The 25,000-nt window shown below is 48.3% G+C and overlaps 1 protein-coding gene across 2 annotated transcripts in view; it reads left to right on the top strand.

The window, feature by feature from the left end:
* Positions 1-25,000, top strand: part of LOC125950488 (dual oxidase) — a 34,567-nt gene that overhangs the window by 4,812 nt on the left and 4,755 nt on the right. For both annotated transcript variants that reach the window (XM_049678524.1, XM_049678523.1), the window contains exons 2-6: positions 4,063-4,959; positions 18,267-18,350; positions 23,642-24,196; positions 24,284-24,687; positions 24,754-25,000. The exon at positions 24,754-25,000 is cut by the window's right edge and continues 31 nt beyond it. In XM_049678524.1, coding sequence (XP_049534481.1) covers positions 4,800-4,959; positions 18,267-18,350; positions 23,642-24,196; positions 24,284-24,687; positions 24,754-25,000 — 1,450 coding nt within the window. In that variant the 5' untranslated portion in view covers positions 4,063-4,799. The remainder of the gene's footprint in view (positions 1-4,062; positions 4,960-18,266; positions 18,351-23,641; positions 24,197-24,283; positions 24,688-24,753) is intronic.

Genomic DNA, 25,000 nt, shown 5'->3' with positions numbered 1-25,000 from the left:
TTTCAATATGGTTGTCAAATGGGTTGCAAGGACGCAAAGTATTTGCTATGCAAACTCATGCTACATTTCATTCTAAAGGAGATTGATCCAGTGATTCATTATAGTGTCACTTCCAAGCGTCAATCCTATTTGATGGTCGACAGAGACACCAATGGTGCGTCCTTGCTGGAATGGATTAATTGAATCGTAGAAATGTTTATTAAGTGTTGAGTGGATTTTTTACTTTAACTACTTATAGAACACTAGAAACCGGATTTTTTAGTCATTTCTACGGCATGGGTTTGTCAAAGAACACTGAAAACTGATCGTCGGTTTAGCCATTCAATTATTGCGAATAGTTTTGTAGATATACTTCCAGCATTTGTTAGAGTGCTGCGACAGAATACAAGCGCATTAGTTGCCAACATTCCAATAGGAAGTATGTATCACCCCATAAAAATGTGTTTTTACTATCGATTTTACGAAGCCAGTGTTGACGTTCATTGTTGCAACTTCTGCAACTAATTTGGTCAGCGTTACCTTTTGCTGAAATACTGCTGCTGTGCACATTGTTTGTGTTTTCATTTTCGACCCCTCTGATCTGTTGCCGCTCGAACGGCGAAACGGTGCGCTACAAGGCCTTGCTCGTTTACCGTATTATTTATTTTAGCTGTTTCCTGATGGATCACTTCTCTTTAAGGCCTCGAGCACCCAGTGTTGTTTTGTGCGTATTTTGTTTTGTTTGACGGAAAGACCAGAGAAGGAGAAACATATATTGTTTAGCTGTTAGTGAAAACCATATCTTAGAATTCCCGCATTTTTTCGAATCCGCTTGCCGACACCAGTTAGTGATATCAATACGCAGCTTAATACAACATGATTAACATTAAGATAGTGACGTCAATGGGAAGTTAACAAATTGGATCATGGCAATGCATGTACCTCGATAAACATTCACGCCTTGTGACAATCCCACGCAATCAGGTAATGTAAGAATCGGTGGACTACCTCGACTCGGTTCACCGTGGCAATAGCTTTGCATTTTATTGTTATTAGTCATCAAATCAATCAATCGAACGGCTCGACATACGACAAGCGTGTCATTCCGCGCCACGCTGGTACGGCCACTGGAGATACACTCGAATCTCGGGTCCGGTTTCACGTATACCGAACGAAAGACTTGAGGCGAGCATGTATAAGGCGACGAACCTTCAAATAGTGACTCTCGTTGGCTCCCGATGTGCGGCTATACTGTGGCGACAAACGATCCTTCGCCAGTAGCACATACACACACACATACACACATACACCTGGTGAACGCTATGAGGGCAGATGATTGCATTCTTCATGCAACTCGCTCCATGCCAAACCGGCTTCGGCTGAAGATGTCATCAGCAAAAGTCTCTATAGAGTTGTTCACCTACACACGGTTTGCACGGCAGGCTATCATCATAAATTGCAATCGCGTGGCGCCCCTACACTGTCTTGGTCTTCGTGATTTAAGCATTATTTGCATACTTTTCTCATTTTTCTGCCAATTGGGTGCAATGGGTTTGAAGTTAGTCTGTGTACTTTGGACGCGTAAGTTTGGCCTTGAAACGCCAAAACCACTTAGCTCGATGCAGTGACCTCCTATTTATCGATTATACCAAGATAAAACAATTCTAAACGGAAAACCGAATATTATTAACCGGAGCCAATAGATGATATATTTATGCCAACAGTAACTTTGCGTGAAGATATCCGTTTTTCCACAATGAGCTATAGCTATAATTCAATTGTTACAGCAACAATCCTGCCCCATGATATTTATACAACCATTTCAGATATTACGATTCAACGGTACCGGCATCTTCAATGATGCTGCCTCTGTTTCGAGCGAAATGAAGTTAATTATCGAATGTACTGCTGTGGTTACGCATGTTTATCACTCAGCGGTTTGAAGTGAGCGCGCCAAAAGTAAGAGAAATGCCTTATACGCGAACCCCAATTAGTGGAGTAAGCAAACAGCAATGCGATACCAATACATGGTCACACTCCATCCATCACAATCAATTTTACGTATTGTGATTGCGTATTGCCGTGCATGATGTATCGAGAAATTTACCTTTGTGGTCATTGTTGAACTTTAAACAGAAAGGACCGTAAGATGCCCTCAGCAAACATCTGTCATCGTTGCCCAAATTGGGAACCCAAGTATCATTGGCGGATGTTTTGTTTCCCTTTTTTTTTCTCTCACTTATTTATGTAATTATATGCAGCCGGTCGTTTTCGATGGCGTTTCATCTCACCTACCCGCCCAATTACCACAATCACAATCGTCACCGTTCCATGGTCAGCTAATCACTGAATGCTGAATGCCATGTGCGATCTTGTGTTCGAGAGGAAGACTGTGACGTCTATTGCGACCAATTTGATCATATCATGCACAGCTTTAAAAATGCCTAGGGAGAAAAATGCTTCAATCACAACGCTACCGCAACCTTGTTGCGTGTTTGAAAATGCGGCCTTTTTTTATTTGGCAAAAGATGCTTTCTAACGACACTTGAATCGCGCTTTAAAACCGAGATTACCTCATTTCGGTGCGTGACATCGAGTGCGCCCTAGGGCGGTACACGCTTTTGTCCGCTCGCCAATCCTCAATTTTGCCGATCGCGTCACGGTTTCATGTCATATAATTTATTTCACTCAACCCGTGCGCTATCTTGCGCGTTATATTGAACGTTGATTGCGCGAGTTATAAAGTTACCCAGTGTGCCAAAAAACAAACAAAAATCTCTCTTTCTTTGGTAGCACCTTGCGTATTTAGAAAGTTGTCTTCAACTGGCATGCGCTGAAGTTGTTACAATTGAATGCAATCACACAAAAGAACCCGTACTTTGGTATTTATTGATTGGGAAAAAACGATTCAAAATGGAACTCCATTTTATTATACCCACTTCCGGGCTTGTTCAGCTTCTGCGGTAGTTTCACAACATGCTGGGAGAGCTTGACGAACTTGATTTCCATTTTTTGTTTATTTTTTTAGGGAGGGGGGGGGGTTCTCTCACCCTTCTTGTCATCGCTCTGTCCGTATACCGGTATCTGTTGGCTACTGCTGTAGCAATCATGTTTCTGATATGCTTGGTGCCCTGGCTGGACGACATACCGCAACGTCGGCCGCAAGCCGCTCGCGCTCCAAAACGTGTCACTGATGTTGCGGATGGCCTTGATATGAATTGTGTGTCGTCTAGTTTGGCCCCTTTCCTTCTTCCTTCCACCAGACACATACACACACACACACACGAACATACGAACGCGAAATTCCAATCACTTACCCTTGATCAGCATCATCTTCGCCTTCGGCTGGCGGTTTAGCAGCAGCACTCTACCACCACACCGTTAGCAGTGATCCTAGACCTGTAGACAGCCAGTGAACATTCGACATACGAAACACACTGCTGATTGCTGACCTCGGTGGCCATCGCCGGTGGTTGAACGCCTTTACCTTAACCCGGCATACTTAACCCTATCCTTTGCATTCCATCGTCCATCTTGGTCCGGCAGCGAATCGTGCCGTGTCTGTCTAGACGGTGGACGTTCCCGCGCACACACCTTCGAGAACGGCGTTTGCGGCTTTTGGTTGGTCCTCGCACAATTACTACGCAAACCGCTACACGGCCGATCGGTAGTGGGTAGTGGAGGGCCGTTCGTCCATCAGGACAATCAGGTGTCACTTTGCGACACGTTTTCGCGCAGCACACAAGTGGTAGAGAAGTCGATTACTTTTGACATAATTGCTTCGGTGAACGTCGTCTGCGCTGGGGACGTTGTGCAGATTGAGAAAGGTGCGGTGTACTAGACTAATTTCTGATGGATTCATCCGGATTGCTGATCTATTAGAAGTTTTTTTTTAAATACACTTTCGAGGATCAGAACAGACAATGACAATGGCATTTGCACAAGTTATACCCGCAGCACCTTCATCTTAACGCAAGCAATGTTTTTTATCATTTCATTCCCTCTCTATGACCTACAAACCTACAAGGTGTATATAAGTAACGTGTAAAGTGTTTGATTTCAATTCCGTTTTCCACCCCACAGTTCTGTGTGTTTGCTGGTGCCAAAAAAAAACGAAAAGGATTCCGAAGGTGAGGGAAAAAAACAAGAACCAAAACCATCGGACCACTTTCTACGCCGAAGGCTGAATTTTGACGAAGCTGTAATCGTCATCATCGTCGCTCCGTTCACCTATACTCAAGCCGGAAGCGCCACCACAACCACCACCAGCACCAGTTATCGCCCGACCGAGCGGTTGTGGTAGTTGCCTTAAGTGCGAAGTGACCAACGGGCATCCCTCGCACGCCTCGCCGTATCGATTAAAACTTGCAGCGCTTGACGCGTGATAAAAGCAAACCCCGGCCTGCCGTCCATCAGTTCGCGTTTGTGGTGACCATCGTCACCACCGTCGAATGTGTTAAAAGTGAAAGGAAGAGCGAAATAAGTCGAGCACGGCCAAGGAAAGTGCCTCACCGCGTCCCTCCGAGGTCACAGCGAGGATCTGCGGTGTTTTGCGAAAATCGTGTTCACGGCCTCCACCGTACCGTATCGTGCGCGAATTGCCGAATTCTTACGTGACAGACGCACGGCGCACTGGTAGAGAGTGCGGGTGCGTAAAAGGAAAGCCAACGAAAGTGTCACCCAATAACACACACACACACACACACGCGCGTACACAACATCGCTACAAGTGGCATCAAATGGTGCATCGTAAATGATTTTTAAATGAAAGCGACCGCCACTTGCAATCGAAAGCAACGCAAGGAGCAGGAGCTATCAGAATGAGGACCCTCGACCGTCATCGAACGGCAGCAGCAGCAGCGTCGTCGTCATCGTCGTCGTCGTCGTTGTCAGTGGCTTTGTCATGGACCGCCACCGCCATGCTGGCCATCCGTCTTCTGGTGGCCTTGCACTTTACCGTGTCAGCCACCGAAGCCGTCGGTAAGTGTTCCACTTTCTTACCTTTTTATTCTTCTTCTTTCGAGCAGCGAGCGAGGATCGAGTGGTCCGTCGGCTTAAGAAAAGGGTCCGAAAATGATCCCCGTAATGCCGGATCATCGTCGGTACAATCGACGAAACGAGCCGCAATTAGTCCCTCGGTGACGTTATAATGGATTGTTGTCGAATGGTGCGGCCACAAAGGAGAGAGAGAGAGAGAGGCCTTCCGTGTTGGTGCCGGGGGTAATTGCGAGATGAAGTTGAAACTACAACCACAACAACAGAATTGGCAGGGAACATGGAATCGAAAGTCAGTTCAAAAGAGTCCTTGATCCTTGGGGACCTCTCCGGGTCGACTGAAATGCAAATACACTTTCAATCGCTTGACATCCGCACCATCGGTTCAATTCAATGTAAGTCAATGTTAAAATGGCGAATCAAACGCTCGTCTGACACGACGAGCGTCCCTCGGATGATCGTCTTTGATCGTGGGGAGTTTTTTTATGGGACAAACAACACAATGGAATGTCTCACTCTTGGCCATCCATCGTTATCAAGATGGATTAACTTATTGACGGGAATTTATGTAGCACATCGCGCCGTTTGCGACCCGCGATTTGCGTACCAGATCCGTGTCACCCGTGTTGGCTCACTGATCGCACTGCAGAACGAAGCACAAACAATCGAAAGCAACCTTTAAAAGATGCTGCACCACTCACTGGATCGCACTACACGTCCCCCGTGTTTGCGTGTGTGTGTGTCTGTGTGTTTCTCTTATTGTGCCACTGCAGTGGCGCGGATCTTCGGCCCTGCTGCATACTTTGCGAACTGACTTGACGGTGATCGGTAGTAGTTGGCAGGGGAATGCAAGGCATATGCAGGCCGGCTCAACAATGATGTCGAGCGCGTCATCCGTCATTCCAGCGTGGTGGCTTTCGCTTTCGCGGTGCACACTTATCGGGCATCTTTTCATTCGTCGCGAACATGTGCCTGATCGGCGTCTAGAGTGTCGTCGTCCACGTTCCCATATTAACGCGTTTATTATTCGATTTAATCATCATTTTGCTGTCAAATGGCAGGGTTGTGACATGGTTTCCTGCTGCTGCTGCTGCTGCTGCTGTTGCTGCTTAAAATACCGCATCGACTACTGCGTCATTTGCAAAAGTACCCGCGGTTCCGGCAACGGCATCCTTCTAGTGTCACTACCCCTCCCCACTACAGCCGCCTTTCATTTGAAAGCACCACGGGAGACGCCAGCGGCTGCTCTTGGGTCAGTCAGCTACACTGCACTGCATCCTCATCCTGCGCGTAGATCATCAGCGATCGGCACGTTCGACGTGTTCGGTGTTTGGTTCGCTTTATGCCATTAGACGTGTACGGTACGTTATGTTGGCACCTTAAAAGGGGATCCCCTCTAAGTACGGTCGCCGCTAAAAAGCGAACTAATTAGGCATCCGCGTCGTTGTCGTCGTTGTCGTCGTCGTTGTCGCCGTTGGCGTAAACGATGGTCGCATCACCGCCGCCAGGCCCGGGACCTGCTCTCGAATTCTACTGTTGCAACAGAGCTTTAATTTGAATTCTAAACGACCGAACCGATCATCATTATGCGCTCGCTAATGATTCTAACGGGCTCGCAACGCGCTAGTCGCACACGTTTGTTGACACCTCTGGGACCTGGGTTCGGCTAAATGATGCCACAGGGGCGAACGGGCGCGCGCGCCCGCGTAAAGTGCTGCATCTCCTGCAGTGCGGAGCGCGAAGATTTGGTTTTTTGCTTAGTAATTATCATTAACCGCCAATTACTCAGTGCCCGCTCCGCCACCCGGCAGCCAAGGTGGGTTTTGTGAGCTGTGATTTATGAAACTAGCGTACCAGCTGCCCGACGGCTACCAGAACCGCTCAAGGTTAGTGATGTTTGATTAACAGCCGCGTGAAGTAAGTGTGCGGCACCGGCACCACGAGCCTAAACAACGCGGAGTAACATTACTCATATGTGTCAACTCGTGTTTGGTGTGCCACGCCGAAGGCAGGAGGAGTCAGTATGATCAGCAGCATTGTATCGTGACGATCACCGATGGTCGCGATGCGTGTGTGTGCAGTGCTGAATTTTAAAGATGATATCGAACGAAAAAGATGATTTTTGAACCGGATATTCCAAGAAGGACACGCACACAATGTAAGGTCTGACCAGAGGATCATCGCGACCGCCTCCGGCGCACCACGATCAACGTCTCTCAAACATATCTTGCATCATACCTGCCCAGGGTGAAGATGGCGATGATGATGATGGTGATGATGATTGCGATAGATAATCAAATCGCAGTCGTTTGCCTGCCCCCTAGTGCCCAACTGAGGCCCAGTAGCCGCACATCACTGATTGGCTGACATTAACCGACTTACGGCTGATGATGATGATGATGATGATGACGATGGCCGAACACCCATCGCACCAGAGCGATCATCGGTTTGGCAGCTAATTGAGCGGCACCAGCGCGGTGGGCTTAACCTTCGATCATCATCCAGCAGAGATGAGAGACGATCGTGAGTGAACTTAGGCGTCCAAGCAACCTTCCTAACCTGCGATGCTTTGCCGGAAGTCCCGCCCGATAGTGATCAGCAACAGTAACAGGGTGTGAAATGAGCCCTAAACACCAAGAAGCGTTTGTTCGCGAACCAGACACGGGTTTGCTTCCTGGGGTTGACCGGCTAATCTGCGTACGATCGAGATCATTTTGATCAATGTAGCCTCCACGGCTTAGATTGGTCAGGAAGGAAGCATGCTGCAAAACCGCAGCAGCGGTTGGTTGCCATGCGAGACAGCGAGACAATTCATTTGTCTTCATTTTTCGGGTTAACCATTCCCACGCTCCGACGTGTACAAACCAACCACCGCCGCCAAGTGTCAAGGGATTTGAAAGTTTTACGCCGAGCAAGTGCCGCGTACCAGGCTGGTAAGGGTATTGGTCAGCTATGCTCTGAAAGCACCAGTGTGTTGGGGCTCTTGAGCTCAAGCCACAGCACCTTGCACCAACGGTGAACCTTCGATCGGTTCGGCTGGATTCAAGGTTGCGGTTTGCCTGCCACAGACAGAACGCCGCAGATCGCGGAAACCCTAGACACGCCAGGAGGCAGAGTGTATCATGCCGTGTGGAGGGCTTCAGTTTGAGCATTGACTGAGCAAGGCAAGGACACTGGCACGATGCTGCTGCCGCCAACATGTGATTAATACAACTATTAATCTACATTACGATGCCACGAGCTCATGATCCACTGTCCGATGCTGGATGCTGTTTTCGGTTGGGGTCAACTGTTGTTTCTTTTTTTTGCTCAACAAGTGTCCGAAACAAAGCCCATAAAATACCTTGAGTCATTGCTTCGCCGGAGGTATAATACGCAGTACGGCCCATTACAGCCTGCACGATCCCAGATAAATCGCAATAAAGTGCTCCGCTTTATGTCGTCGAACAGGATCATGTGTGATCGTACGTACACCAGCCCGTGCGTATCTAATCTGCTTGCTACTTTTCAGGGATTTAGTTCAGAAAATGTTGTAAAGTGCTGAGCAAGCTTCACCATTTATACAAAATTCTACCGTCCACCGACCGGGTGATCATCCTCGGCTCGCGAAACGAACGAGTTTTTTTTAGTCATGTTTTTGGACTAGCAACAGGAGCGGACAAAAAACACGAATGTTGGATATCTTTTGCCTCGCATCGATGATCAACAGATAAATCAACAGAAGACATCGGGTCAGCCAGGCAAGTCAATGTTCGCGCAACTTTGTGCACGACTCGTCCGTCATTTGATTCCTTGGTTCGTGGGCTCGAGGATTTTTTTTTATATCTTTCTACCACTCGAGCCATTACCAACCTTACCTTCCACACCTTTTTGGTCGCTTCACTCGCATCTAATGGTCATTCTTCATCGTGTCGCTCCGGACCCATCAATCGCGACGCCCCAGGGTCACGACATCACGATACGCTAGCGTGGCTAATTCTGGGCTTCGCAAGGAATTTAGACTAATTCCCAGCTGCGAGCTATATAGAGGCAGCGGCAGTCGCGCGGTCTTCGTTAATTTAAAATTGATGTATTTCTCTCCCATGGGCAGGTTGGGTTTCATTGATGTTTTGTACTTTTGTCTCGGCTCACGACACAATCCGTCTTCAGTCGTTGCAACCGTTCTTCAGCTCTTGCAATGCATTGCGGTAGCTCGGCATTACAATCAAAAGAATGGCACGATGGCAATGGTTAAAGGGATGAGATTTGAACCGGGATGGTATAATGATGTGCCTACCAATTGTTTATTCAAATTAGCGACCGAGCGCTTCGTTCCGCTGCTCGCTAACCAGTCACGATCGTGTACATCGATCAATCGATCGATCGATCGATGGAGCGTGTCCAATCCCTTATGTCTGAGAATAGAACTCTGTTTTGAGAGCAATATCTACCTATAATTAGCCGCCGCAAAGCAGTCCTTGGATGCTCTTGAACTGGTAGACCTTCAACTGTTTTCGGGATATTGGAATTTCCTAAAACTTGATTAGTGATCATCCTGTTGATAGCACCGTAGCTTTATAGCCACGGTTGCGCATTGCGCGTTGACTTACACAGACAAGCGACCGATTATTTGATGCGATGGTGTTCGGTCGCTCCGTTTCCGCCATATTTCACGCACGATGAGCAGCGGCAAGGTCAAGGCTCTAACGATACGATCGCCACTCCAAGGCGAGAGGGTGGTTTCCGAAGAAAAGCGGCTTACACGGTTCATGATTTTAGAAGGTACTCTCTCGCCTGCTTGCCGTTGGACTGCGAAGCTTTAGCTTCAACTAGATTGGCGATAGATGGAGCCGTTTTGTACACTACTATACAATTGTTGGGTTCTATAATTCCTCTCAAATTCCGCTTCAAATAAAGTTATTTCATCCTTAAAAAAGATTGAAGTGATTGATAGTGATTGGTCTGAGAAGGAAAACAAAGGAAATTAGCTTTTGTGCTTAACTAACACTACTCCTGGATCCAGTTTTACGAGCTTCATGTTACTCCTGTAGCTTACTCCTGGATCCAGTTTTACGAGCTTCACGTTATGTCCTAGTGTCCCCGGGAAGAGGTCAAAGCAATACAATTAGTTAAAATATCGGTGCTCCCTCGGCACACAACGACAGACAGTTAATTATACGACCAGCGGATTAGCTTCGCTTCTTGACGACCAATAAACCTGTCCAATTAAATTAGGCAAAAGTGTCTATTCACCTCTGGAGCCTCTCTCACTCGCTCGAGTAGCCTTCCAGTATGTGAACAATAAGGAGAAATAGCCGAAACGCCGATCGATCCACGACTGATACCGCATGTGGAAGGATCACCAAAAACATACCGAAAAACAGGCGCCAGAGTAAACATAGTCGGGGATCAGAAGAGGAACATTTACGAAACAGTTTTTCTCCATTTAACGACGATCCGTTTGATCGCCTGTGCTACGCGAAAGCCACGAGAACAAGCATGCTGAACGTATTCTGTTCTCCTTTTTCCTCTTTTCCCTTTTAATAAATGCGAATCATGTGCTCCTTCTGCGGGGTGGGGGGGAGGGCCTGAGATGAGGTAGCATGACACGCGCAGAAACCGTGACCTGTCAGACGGGTAACGCTGAAGTCCGTCTTCGGGTAGCCACATCCGGCTCGCGCACGCTCCGAACCGATCGAGCCGGATCTTATAAGAATGTGTAGCGATATGTAGTCGTACCTTTCAGCACTGGTGCGAGCACTTCATGAGTCGAAGGAATCGCACGTGTTTCACGTGCAACACACACACACACAGACACACCGTCACCTCGGCTCGGCTGTACAAGGAATCGGAGGATCGCGTTGATGGGGTTGGGGAGCCCAGGAGGTGTACGATGATACACGAGAAACGTGCGCGAGCCAGTTAAGGAGTTACATAACCCAACTGCACCGGGCTAATGCTATCCTCCCCCCGGGACAAGGGGAACTAAACCCACCGAACCGACCTGCATGGTGGAGGTGCATTAATCGTTCGGGCTTGTATTGTTTCGCGATCGATTTAATGTAAATCCGCTGGAGTCGGAGGGAATGCAATTCTCTTGATATCAGCATGAGATAGGAAGGTAGCACACCGTCATTTGGTGTACGATGCATCGATTGAGCTGGGGAGGATGAAACGAATACTAAGCACTCATGGTATGGTATGTCTATGGTAGTATTTGGTGAAGGAATCTGCCGTCAAATCGCAATCAACATGAAGTTAATGAATTCTTTATTCTAATCAAAACTATACATTTCATATTGGATCATCCAGCGATCTTTAAAATGCCTTCCTTATTGTACTCGTCTTGAATTGTTAGCTAATGGCGTTAAATTAAACAGTTGTATTTGTTGATTAAACTAATAAGCGACTATCACGCCTCGTATTACTATTCAGTTGTATCTTAGAAATTATTTGAACAATAATGCCTCAGTTGGTAAAACTATACCCTCGACGTTGTGCAATCGATACTGCGTTAGTTGGAGACCGCAAGGTACAAGAAAACCTTCGACATGAATCGCACTTTAATACCCCCCAGGAGAAGCTAGCACTTTGTGTCAAAAAGCTTTTCCTGCAACGGAACTTCAACCGCTGACGGGCTACGACGGGAAGTCAACACCTCTACGCTACATTGTTGAGCGATGATCAGCTGCACTGACGGGCTGGCTGGCGATGATGCAACGCAAATCATTCGGTTGCAATGCGCAACCAATCGATCCGTTTCCTCGATTCAACCGGTAACCGAAGCCAGCTCCAAACACCCAGGAACCCTCTGCGATCGCCATCCCGCGGTGCACTTGTCCCCCCCCCCCCCAAAAGTGCAACCGCAAGTAAACCACAACCGTTCGTCACCTCACCGGCGAATCGCATTGACGACGAGATCGACTCAGTCACTCAGTCAGGCGCGTAGCGCGTTAATTATCGGCTGGTAATGATCGCGCTTCAGGTGCAGAAGGTAGGCGTTTGGTGCGTTCGACCGTTCGAAAATCGTTGTTTTGTTTTTACTTGCTTCTGCTGGAAACGTCATTAACAACCCCCTCCGGCGGATGTTGGACATCTAACAAAAGCTCACTGATAAGTAAGCAAGGATAAGTGGCTTCCGTCGTGGCCGTTCCGCTCAATGCTGATAGGACGGCGCTGACATGGCTAGCTGGATTGTAAATATTAATAATGATTCGCGATGAAATCGCACATACCCCTAGCCGATGTCCTTGGTGACAGTGAGCAGTGGCTGTGTTTTCTGCAATCGGCACATCACTACTGTGCCACCGTATGGCCCCCTGCATGCCATAAAGTGAACGCTTCGCGTTGTTCCTACCACCGGACAGCACTCCAGCAATTGCCGTTCTCGTAGCATCCATAACTGGGCCATAGCACCTTGTCGGGTGCGGGACGGTGCGGTGCGGTGCGATTGCAGCGTCCTTCGACCTTCGAGGAGGATTTTAATTAACTTCACAAACCACGCACCGGTCCATGCGGCGCGTTTTCTGTGGCCAAGAATGCGCTCCCAGTTATGACAAGCATCTGCAATTGAAGTATTTTAACGAACGCCACTCGCTAGCTTCGTTGGCCGCGGACCGCGGGTTGTCCGGTCCGCCGGTGCCGGCCTCTTAGAACACCTCCGGAGTCCGTGGCATGTTTACGCACACCAGACAGCACCTCCGTTTGGCCAGCTGAATAAGGGATTGGTTGACAGTCTCCGCGACTCCGTGGAGTGTGTGCACTTTGTAGCATTCGCTTTCCTACACATTAATACCATTTCCACGCACTAATTGATTGAATCGTAAAGCTCACCACCACGCATCGTGCGCAATGCGCACCGCGCTGATGGAGTGCGGGCTTGAGTGCGCGAGATCGCAGTCTAATGTTGGCCGCTGGACACAGACACACGCGCAAAGAACAGTCATACCGATCACCGTTCACCGGATTTCAACTAGCTGGACTCGTTCAATATGTGCAACCATCGCAGCGCACACCATTGAGCATTCAAAAGTTTCCCTTCGATGTCGTCCATTACCACTCGCGGTGCAGGACATGCCGTGTACTCCTTCCCTCCCCAACGGGTGAGGGCAATCTATTTTACGGGACAGATTTTACGGCTGTTCGTCGAGTTGCATGGGTGTCGTGGGGTTTGGGGAGGTCGTTTTTTCCCTTCGCACACCCAACGCACTCTGCGCTAATAATTGAGACATAACTATTGATCCTTGGATGCCCCAACCCCCCTTACTCGGCGAACGGGAATGGTAATGTAAAGTTACTTTATCCGTTTTTATGCTAAAGCAACCGTGTGCATCGTGTTAACGATCGCCATTACCTGCAGCGTTATGTTGGGTTTATTAATAATGGGCTTGTCGTTGAACTTGCTTGTGGCAAGTGGTTAATAATTTTTTTGCAATAAAAATCGTTTTACTGCTAGAAGGAGACCGGTATGTAGCGTCATTAATAAAGCAGCAGTGCTTAGTGTATTATGCTTTCAGCTTCATTTGTCGCATATTAATGCATATGATTATGCGATTTGATCTTAAACACAACATACAAGTTGAAAATGTCTTTAATTAACCGATGCAAGTAAGAGAAAACGACTTGTTTGCATAGCCAAACATAACATTCGCCCTTATGTAACGTCATATTCGTGCCTCAATCTAAAACCCCTGGCCAGCGCAGCGAGTGCAGGAACGATCAATCATCGAATCAATCGGCTATTCGTGCCAAGCAAGATAAAAACCATGTCGAACCTGGCCGATCGCCCGGTGGTCGAATGTATGGTGAGTTCCTCTCCTTCGCGCCATATCCTTTGCCCCATACTGGTCGCACCACGACATACTGGTCGTGGTGGCGAAAATCAATTTATGTTCCGCACAGCTCGCCCCCCCGGGCCACGCTTGCAGTATCACTCCTATGCTTCATTTACGTCACCATCATCATCATCATCGCCATCAGGTTCGCTCGTACTCGCACTTTGCAAGCGCGAAATGGCTTATCGTGCCGCCACAGGCACGTGTTGATCTTTAACACAGCTCCCCCACCCTCCCCACACCTGTTTGGATCGTGCGGTGTGGCGCGGTGACCCCGGGGCGGGAGGATGATGGTGTGAAAAACAATTTTCATTAATATGCGCGGAGAATCTGCTACAAAACGGAACGCGCCTCGCTTGATGATGATTTGTTTGAACGTTGCGCGCAGGCCACGTATGACCAGTGGGTCTGGTCGTGGCCTGCTGCTGTTGCTGCTACTACTACGATGTGTTTAGATTCAGCTTCATCATCAGCACCGTCCAGCCCCAGCTCAACCACGGGATGCTCGAAAGGACAATGGACAAAATTCGTCTTTTCAAATTCGAAGCTACCTCCGTGATTGACGGCCATTCTACGCCCCGCGAGGTTGTGGTTTGGGGCACATAAAGAATGGTTCTATCGATAATAGAATTTCAGGAAAAAAAAACTTCAATACATCAATCCCACGATTTGAAGGGAGGGAAGGGAAAGTAAAACTAGACACGCTTTTCGCTCCACTTGACGTTCTCTTCAAACGTTCTACCACATTCCAAGATTTATTGCTTCACTCTCGGGCCGGGCGAATCAATCATTCCCGGCTAGTGCTAAGCGCCCAAGGCGCTCCGACGGTGTCCTGGCCGCTGGCGAACTAGCAAAGGAGAACCAAATTTGCCAAAAACCGAATGGATTTAATGCCGAACGACTTGTACACTGGGTGGTCCAACATGTATCTAAACATTAGATCACCGAGCACGAATCGCGAGGCGAAAAAGGGTTTCCATCTAGTTGGCCAAAACGATTGTTGCTAAAGGGACTAAAGGCGGCAACGATGGCTAGCAACCGGATCCGACCGGACTCCTGATTGATTCCGTTCGGTTATTAAGATTGCTGTCAAATGGGACCGTCGGGTCCCGAGTCCTAATTTGGCTATCTTCATTACGCCCTATTTTGCATCGGAGCGCGCTAGCCAGAGCTATCGCTATCGCACTCCATTATCTACAACACCTTACCCTCCACACTCCACCTCCGTAGCAGCCGCCACTGAATGATGATGATGATGGATGATGGCACACGGATCCGTTTACTCCCATTTGTGTGCTCCATTCGCCTGTTATCGTTACCATTTAAAGCAATTATTATCATTTTTCACCGACGCTGGGCCGTTGGGGTTTGCAACGCAGTGAACAGGTTTTAAGAGTTCACAAAACCGCCCCGGGGGAGGGGAACACAGCAGATCACACCGAAACAAGATCAATGGCCGACACCCACGAAAGCAGAGTCCAAATGTTTGCTCCACAAGACGATGGTGGGCGATGTTAAGTGAAACACGCATAACAACCATGCGCGTAGGTTGTGCTGGTCGATGTCAAGCCGTCTACCGTGCGTCACGTACCGGTGGCCATTTGTCGTTCGGAGGTAGCTGGTTAAGGGCCAGGTAGGTGGTTACTAGCTTCACCTCGAATCACTTCACCTGCTGCATGCTCTTGACAACGACTAGGACAACGACGAAGGATGAGTACCATTTCACCACTGACACTTCCAAAAGGGGACATATCTGTCGAGACTGCAAGTCTCCTGAAGTCCTACGTTCTCAAATAGTCCTTCAGAAGGGTGCCGTCTCTTAAAAGATCGCTGCGTCAGTTACTTCGAACAAACAGAACGAGTCCAAAATGGGGTCGTACAAATGTATTCTAGGTTACTCTACAAGATCTCTATAATCCTCCAGTTAGCCACCGACATGCCAGCTACAACGCGGCGAAGTTCGTGACTATGTGGCCCACAAGTGAAAGGCGAACATCTAAGCTGGCCAAAACTGATCCCAGGTTACGCTTGACCTACGAGGCACCGGCTTTGCGTGAATGGCGAGTACCACCAAAAAGGCACACCAAAGGTGGTTCGTTGTTTGCGGTTGCTGTCAGTCTAGCCGACCAGTAGGATGACAAGAGCGCCGCCGCCGCCGCCGCCGCCACCGACCGGCTGAACCAGATGTGTCCCGTGACCAACACTGGCTGGTGCTGTCATCTCTGTTGGCCAAGGGTTCTACCAGACCACGGCAGGTCCTCTGGTGTTTTGCATGCACGCAGGATGCCGTGGCACACCCTCGTGCCACTACACGCAACAACACCGACGGTGGCGACTGAAAAATACTCCCAAACACCTCGTGCAACCCCGTGTTGTTTAACTGATCAAGGTTGATGTGAGAAAGGGTCAACTGGGGGAAGAGTGTGATCTCGTAAATCAATAGACACGATGGCAGCACGACAGTGAGCATCTAGTTTCGCTTCGCTGCACCGGCCAGGTTGATCCAGTTTGGGATCCAGCAGTGCATTCGAAACTTGAAAGTCATCCGAGCAGGCTCCGTTCCGACATCGTCCTTCACTGATCCCGGCACGGGCGGTTCTATTACGGTTGTGGTTTGCGATTTGTGTTTGCATTTCAAACTCCCGACACTACACGTCACAAAACAAGGGGGGGGACCTTGCAGAGTGTTCGATTGGTGCGCCTGACCATTGGTGCAGCGGGAAAGGGGATTGTTACCATCCGTGGAGGTCGATTTATGGGTGCGATACGGCACAAAGGATTTCGAGGATCGCGATCGCGATCCCTTCGATTGTGGCCATCACGAAACGACAGATTTTGGGTGGAGCACCGTTCTACCTGTCGCTTGTCAACCTTCAACTGCATAACGATAAATCAGATAAACCGTGCTGTAGCGTTTGGTTGAATTATTTAGTTTATTACAATTGATTTAAAGACACAACTCTTGCTTATTGCTTTCGAAGGATTGCTCCATGATTCTTCCAAGAATAATCATACGTTCTTAAAGCATCAAATGTTTCCCAAGCAATTCCTGTTGCAACCATTGATCAAAAGAAGAGCAAGCAACAAGTGACCGTTCGGTGGCCGCAATTATAACAATCTTTTGCTCCCAACAGTATTTACTGTTGGTTCCGTATCATAAATTAACATTAGCATCGCCCAATGCCCCTTAGCCAACGCCAAGAACCCACCGCCTTACCGGCCATTCACTACACCGTGACTGGATTCGCTCGCAATTTCCGCAATTCCCACGCCAGCCACAGCATACGAAATGTGACGGATTTCGCGTTCGCGATCCCGGATGCGAAATTAGTTGCGACCCGGCGCAACCGCTAAAACCGCAGCGACCGCTCAACAATTAAACCATTCTGAATTGATTTCACCAAACACCAAAGAGCTGCTGCTGCTGCTGCTCCCACCACCACCGTATCGAGCTCCTGTTCGTGCCACCACCATGGACGACGACGACGACGAATGGAAAGCCTCCTGCCCGCCCGCCCTCCCATGTCTCCGCGGTATAATGTGAGGATCAGTCGGTTGCCGGTTGGCGCGTTCCGTTCCTTACTGTCGTGCCGTGTGCGCCATAATAACATTTATGACTTTATGGCCGGTCGGCAGCTTACGTTGTGCGAAATCACCACCGGCACCGGCCAATCGCACACGGCACACGTTCCGTGGGTTCCGGTTGGGAAGTAGCGAGCGCACGCACTCCTGACCGGGCGCGCCATCGTCACGAATCATAAAATATGAGCTTGCAAAGTCCGCGAATATAAAGATATTAAAATCTGTCCGAGCTAAGGTCACCCGCGTTCGTCTCGTTTTGAGGGTGACCTCGACCGAAGGGAAAGATCTCGGCGGTGGCGACGGTGGCGACGGTGGCGGCGGCGATTTCGTTGATCATTTTGTGGTCGTTTGACCGCTCGGCCGCTGGGTGAACGTTTTCGCGCGACCAAGATTTACGATCGAGCTGCAACGATGACATTAATCAAGCCGGCGATCCGGTGACACGGGAGCCGGCGAAGCGTGGATTTCATCGGGCAAACCCCCCCGGGAATCAATCGGGACCACTCCCCCTCGGTCGGTGCATAGGTGCATGTTCCCATTTAACCGGCAATTACCTTCGGCCACCTTCAACGCGAGAGGGTTTTAGATGTAGGTAGGCGCGCGCGCGGATAAGACCGATCCAAGCAGGCCACTGGGCTCTCTCGGAGTAACCCCGAATTGTTCATATTCCTTTCACTTGACCGTGCCGTGCGGACCACATTGCGATGGTCCTGCCCTCCAGATGCTCTATCTGTGGAGGGGGTTTTCTGTTCTCTGACGGTACACGCCGAATGCGGGCTTCCCCAAATGCAAATCGGCGGCAGTAGCCACCAACAACCAAAAACGAATTCAAATCTAAGCAACCTTCGCACTGCTGCATACATTAATCTTTGTTTCTCTCCTCTCTCGCTCTTACAGAATCCAGCCTGATGAGTCACGTCGAGAAGCAGCGCTACGATGGATGGTACAACAATCTGGCCCATCCGGACTGGGGAGCAGTCGGTAAGTGGCGGGTTTTCGGGTGTGGTCCACCACCACACACCGCAAGGTTCCGACAAGAGGACCGTCGCGATCGTCACGGCCTGTTTTCGGTCGCTCGTAACGCACATGATTTATCACGCACCTCGCGCCGCGTCGCGCTATGTTTTACAACAACGCAGCGGGTTGTCCCAAAAAATTGTCCACCATGCTGGCCCTCCTCTCTGGCTCACATCTCCTATCTGAAAGGGTCTGAAAGGGGTCTGGAGTTTCGTAAATCTGCTAAACCTGCGATGACAGACCCTCGATTGCGACTCTCGTCTCGTACTTCGGCGGATACTTTAACGATCGCTGGCATAATAGGGTTAAATACCTTCGCTGCGCACACTCCGGCGGTGGCCATAGTGTATAAATGTAAAAATATGACCTGTCCTGTCGCAGCGGATCGTATAATTTTCGCAACGATCGCTCAATTTTCAACCAGACCCCAATCGGCACAGCGGGCGGTCATGTTTTTGGGCTGTGCTGTCGCTGTAGGTACTCAGGTAACGTAGGGCGCAGTAAAACCCATACTGCCATGGGGTTTTTTACTTTACTTCATGTTTACGCTTTACTCGCTGCAGCACGATCTTGCAGCGCGGTGCTGAGCTGATGCTGGGTGGCGACGGGTGATGTGAAATTTAATTATTTTTGATTATTGGCCATTGATATTTTGTCAAAAGCAGTACCATTGGTACGATCGCACGCAATGAAACATGATAATCAACGACGAATGTACTAGGTACTAGTAGGTTACCCCCTAGGTTTCCTTTTTGTTTTATGTCACTAATTAGTATCTTGCAGTATCGTGCGTTTTCACACGGCTAGTAGAATGTGCTTGTGTCTGCCTTTTTCTTTTTGATGCTAGGGCCAACGATGTAATCGGTATTAACATAATTACTTGGGGCGAGGAAAAATGTATTCAATTAGGAGTAATACTTCCACAAGAAAACACATTGGAATCCAACGAAAAGTTGTGCTACTAAGCGAGGGTAAACATTAATTCGGTAGAAAAATATAAATTTTGCGATCGTTGGAACGAAACAAAAATGATTTATTCATTTTTGCGAAAGGAATATATTTAAAATCCTTTCACGGGAATAAGTCGCAGGAAGCGTATGTTAGAACGTTTTTGCATTAGCTCAAGTCTAGAGTCTTGCGATAAAGTCGTTACAGATGAAGTGTCTTAACTTTGAAGGTAATTTAAAGTGCAAAAAAATTTAAGCGCCTACAGGCATTTTATAAAAAAAAAAACTCTCCTGGGATAAATTATCAAAGGTATCACTTTCAGTATTCACTATTCAGGTGTTAATCATTCCATAAGTCCGTCCTTAATACTTGCTAGAAGCATAAAAATTGCTTGTATTGTACCATCACTCACTAGAAGCGTATGATATGATGTCTTTGAATGATCTTTTTGAAATAGATACTATATTTACATCGCCGTCGGGAATTCGATGTGATGAGAATTTTTCAAATAATAGCACAATTCAACCTCCCGGTGAGATTTACCTTAGTTAGTAGCAAAACAGCGTATTTTTGTGCGAAAAAAAGGTTCTCTTGGGCAGTTCAGTTTTTAAAGCCAAAATATCAAACACTAATGGCACCATTCAACTACGATTCTAAGGTGCAGAGTTAATAGAGCATTGTGAGCACGCGCGAACTGAAAACTGTAGCACGTCGTTATAGTATCGCGAGGTCTGGCAAACGGTTAACCGGGCTGTTCCACCTCAAAACGACAGTCGCTCCCCCCCGTGAGCCATTAAAAGCTCCCGTTCGTCTATCGATTGGATGGTTCGGGTGCCCGGCACCGGGTTCCACCTGATGATGGTGCTACCACCGATAGTTTTTTTTTTATTCGCAAAAAAAAGCAACCAGACTTAATTGGATTAGGCAGCCCCTGGTTAGCGAGCGACCCGCCACATCCGTCGAGCAACGACGTTTAACTTTGTATCAAAACCCATGAGACAACCGTGGCCCCCCGGCGAGCCGTACGAGGACTTCGTCTGCACCGGCGGACAGAGATGGGGCTTGGTTTGACGTGAGCGTGCACCTTATTCCGTGCGCGATACGTCAAGCCAGCCAGCCAGCCCCCCGGTTAGCTGGCCTACCCTTAGTGCACAGCCGGGGGTCGCGCGCGAGCGAGCGAGTGATCTGGTTTGGAACCGCTCAGTAGGCAGCACCAGTCACTACCAAGCGGCTACTAGCAAATCCGATGAATAATGCCACACAACACGTGCCCCGTTCAGCCCATGTGTGTGCAGCCAGGCGGCGACACGCAGTCCTGAGGTGTACGTACGTATGAATGATTCAATGGTTCCAGCCCGGGTGCCGCTACCACCTGATGCACCTCGGTGCGTGATGATCGACGGTGATACGAGGTTTTCTTAGGTTGTTTCGTTCAAGTTGTCGTGCCGCTCGCACGTAAGCATGAGCTCGTTGTCGCCCGAAGGTCTAGCCCTGGGAATGACTGCCTTTGGTGACGATCGCAGCATACCACGGGCCACCGCGGTCAATGCAGTAGCAGCAGCAGCAGCAAGAGCGGCATTGCGATCCGTCTGGCAGCATACTTATGCTAATCGCCAGCGGGCAACCATTCGCTGTGATCCATCCTTTCGCACGCCAATCGTGGACCGTTGGTTGTGCTGTGTACACGGTACCCACCTGCCGCCGACCGGTGGTGTCGCATTTTTGTGAACAATCATAAATCATTCACGAGTCTTCGCGGCGCTGCCACGTAAATTGGATCGCTCTGCGTGAGCAGAAGGTAGAAGTCGCACCGCACCGCACCGCAGTGTCGTTCTAATTGAAATGGATGGAATAACCGCGGAGGCGGTGCGACCCTGTGTGTGTGTGTGTGTGTGTGTGTGTGTGTGTGTGTTCGGACGTTTCATCCGAACCGACAGAATAGTACTACACCGGAATCCGGATCTTGCACAGTGCATCTCAAGAGCGAGAGGACAGCCGGCTGCACTTTGTTGCGTAATTCATTTCAATGCTCGCTCTTGAGCGAATCAGGCACATCACCTGGTGTGCACCTTGCCTTGGCCAACGAGGGCCAATAAAACCGATGGTGCGATTAACCTTTTTGGCCCGTTTTGGATTCACTTTTATTGGAAAGCCAATAGTTGTGTGCCGAAAGATTGAAAATTAAATCACCTTATAGGATCGAGCGGAACTTTCGATCGATTGGATCGAGTAGTAGTCAAAGGAGAGTGGCCACGTGAACTGAACTAAATCCCGTACCACAAACATTTACATACCATATACAGCCACCTTATTGGGCATCGAGAGGCACCCGTTCTGTAAACTGGCAACACCTTGATCGTGAAATTTTCATTCGTTTTTGACCATCTTTGAATACTTATGCACTCGCAAAGCCTTTTACCAAACAAATGACCTTCGACGTACTTCGCTTTTTTTTCCTTGGTGCGACTGATGCTGCATTTTGCCGAGAAAAGCCCAAAAAAGCCGTGTGACAGGAGAGCGACAGGCAGCTTAACTTTTTAATCCAGCGATACTAAATCGAGACAGGCTGTAGCATCGTCGATGGTCGGATTATTGCATTATGGAACATTCCAACGGCTTGGTATCATTAATTTACGTCCGGGGGCCATAATTGATGGTCACCTTCTTGCTGACCTCCGAGATGGAATGCAGGGAAAAGCATGATTATTTCTCTTCGAGCAGGGGGATGCACTACATTCCCCTGGTGCTATTGTTGCTATCATTGCATTGTAATTGATGGTATAGTTCTATTAAACGTGTGTTTTTACATTGGGTTGTTTAGTTTTTATAATGATTCTTAAAGCAATCTTAACTTTTTCATTGCGTTTTAACAAACAAATTAGCTTTATTAAAAATATACCTTTCACTAAAATATTTTTTACTCATTTAAAATAAAATTGCTGACATTTGAAAGATATTTGGTCGATGAGTAATTATCATGTGATTTTACACCTTTTTTGCATTTAGTAAACCGATCTGTTAACTGTACTTCAGGTATTCCAAAAATCCATATCTGGTACATCGTTTGATTCATGACAAAATATTGATCACACTCCTGAACGTCATTGAGGCAATAGCGTCACAATAATCGTTCTCACTTGACATTGATCCACATAACACCCAGCGCGATAAGGACGAATTTAATGTTGCGTCCTACCTGCACGATGTACGCAAGTGAGAATAAATTGCAAACATGGTCCGGAACAACCGCAAATTACGGGTGACTCGAAATCAGACGGTCTGATTTGTAGCTTCCGAGTGAAAATGCAAAATTTATTACGTCTTGTTTTACTGGAACAAGAGTAAGTACATGGAAAAAATTATGATAACCAGGCTTGGTCGTAAATTCTGAGCAGCACTTTTCTACATAACAGCAACGGCTAGACAGAGCTTCAAGGTGTACACCGATTGCCGTACAGCTGCTGCTATTAGGTTATGCAAATGTATCGTTAGCAATTGCTGCATGTTGTATCATCCGCTTTAGCATATGCTCCGACAGCTTTACAAGGGCCATCCGTTTTTTCTTCAGATTTTTTTTATGGTAGTTTGTGGTCTCTTTCAATTTTTTGTTAATGAATTCATAACACACGATCCTTATATTGTGCGCAGGTGCTGTCGAACAAGATTCATGGTGTTTCTGCCAGCAACAGCTGTTAATGGACAATTTGGGACAATCATTATTATTTATGAACGCGGCATTGACATTGAGTTGCTTCCGTTTCTGTACTCTGCTTTGCCCTTTCCTTTCGCTGCTGCTTCGTTCTTACCATTACCTGATGCGATCACTTAGCAGTAACCGACTGGCACCCACCACCGACGCTCACGCATTCAACCCGGTAGAATGAGCATACTTTAAAAAAAACCGGCTAGAAAATCATCATCCATTAAGACCCATTCCCTTAAAATATGCAAATTAGTACAAGGTACAAGCAATTAAGTTCTCACCACCAGGCCGTCAAGTATCTGGCTACCAAACGCCGGCTAATGCAAAACGGCAGCATTGCGCAACGCAACAAGGGGCTGAAGAGAGGAAGGACAACCGACTTCGACCGAAGAGGGGTCTCTTTTCCTGTACATTATGTTCCGTTTGTTCCCTTCTCTTTGATACACTCAAGAAAAAAAAAGCAGAATTGGTCAAAACATGCAATTTTCGAATTTAATTTCGTTTATTTTCGAGCGTTTTAGCGCAATCTTTTCATTTACGTATACTTACTATTTAATTCTACTACGTGATTAACATCTTATTAATATTAATATCCTTTCTCTAGATAACCACCTGACCAGAAAGGCACCATCGGCCTACTCGGATGGTGTGTACGTTATGGCCGGATCGAACCGTCCGTCGCCACGTAAGCTCAGCAGGCTGTTTATGCGTGGTACCGATGGATTGCCGTCGATGGAAAACCGAACCGCTCTGTTGGCCTTCTTCGGTCAGGTGGTGACGAACGAAATCGTGATGGCATCGGAGTCCGGTTGCCCCATCGAAATGCATCGAATAGAGATTGAGAAGTGCGATGAAATGTACGATCGTGAATGCCGTGGTGACCGGTACATACCTTTCCACCGTGCTGCCTACGATCGAAACACGGGCCAAAGTCCGAACGCTCCGCGCGAACAGATCAACCAGATGACGTCCTGGATTGATGGAAGCTTCATCTACAGCACCTCGGAAGCGTGGCTGAATGCGATGCGTTCCTTTCAGGACGGTGCACTGCTAACTGACAAGCAGGGCACGATGCCGGTCAAGAACACGATGCGTGTTCCGTTGTTCAACAATCCCGTACCGCATGTAATGCGAATGCTGAGCCCAGAACGATTGTACCGTAAGTAGCGCCAGCTACCTAGCGAGCGACCCTGCAAGATGGTGTATAGGAATTCTATTTTTGTTTTCTCTACTCTTGACTCGATAGTTTTGGGAGATCCAAGAACGAACCAAAATCCGGCACTACTTTCCTTCGCCATTCTGTTTCTACGCTGGCACAATGTGGTAGCGAAACGCGTTCGCCGACAGCATCGGGACTGGAGTGATGAGGAGATCTTCCAGCGTGCTCGCCGCGTCGTGATCGCCAGCTTGCAGAACGTTGTCGCTTACGAGTATCTGCCAGCGTTCCTGGACAAGGAGCTGCCACCGTACGATGGCTACAAAACGGATACGCATCCCGGTGTAAGCCACATGTTCCAGGCGGCAGCATTCCGGTTTGGCCACTCGCTCATCCCACCTGGACTTTTCCGGCGAGATGGTCAGTGTAACTTCCGACGCACGAATATGGACTTCCCGGCGCTGCGACTCTGTTCGACTTGGTGGAATTCAAATGTAAGCCGTCACAATATGCTAATTTCGTTGAAGCAACTACTGATCATAAGGGTTTCTCTTCTGCAGGACGTCCTGGATAACACACCGGTAGAGGAGTTCCTTATGGGTATGGCATCGCAGATTGCCGAAAAGGAAGATCCGTTGCTGTGTTCCGACGTGCGGGACAAACTGTTCGGACCGATGGAGTTCACGAGACGCGATCTTGGAGCACTGAACATCATGCGTGGCCGTGACAATGGTCTTCCGGACTACAATACGGCCCGTGCGGCCTATCGCTTGCCGAAGAAGAACAACTGGCGTGAGATCAACCCCA

The sequence above is a fragment of the Anopheles darlingi genome, chromosome 2, assembly GCF_943734745.1.
Source record: "Anopheles darlingi chromosome 2, idAnoDarlMG_H_01, whole genome shotgun sequence".
Taxonomy (NCBI): Eukaryota; Metazoa; Arthropoda; class Insecta; order Diptera; family Culicidae; genus Anopheles; species Anopheles darlingi.
This window is presented reverse-complemented; position numbering and strand designations above follow the sequence as displayed.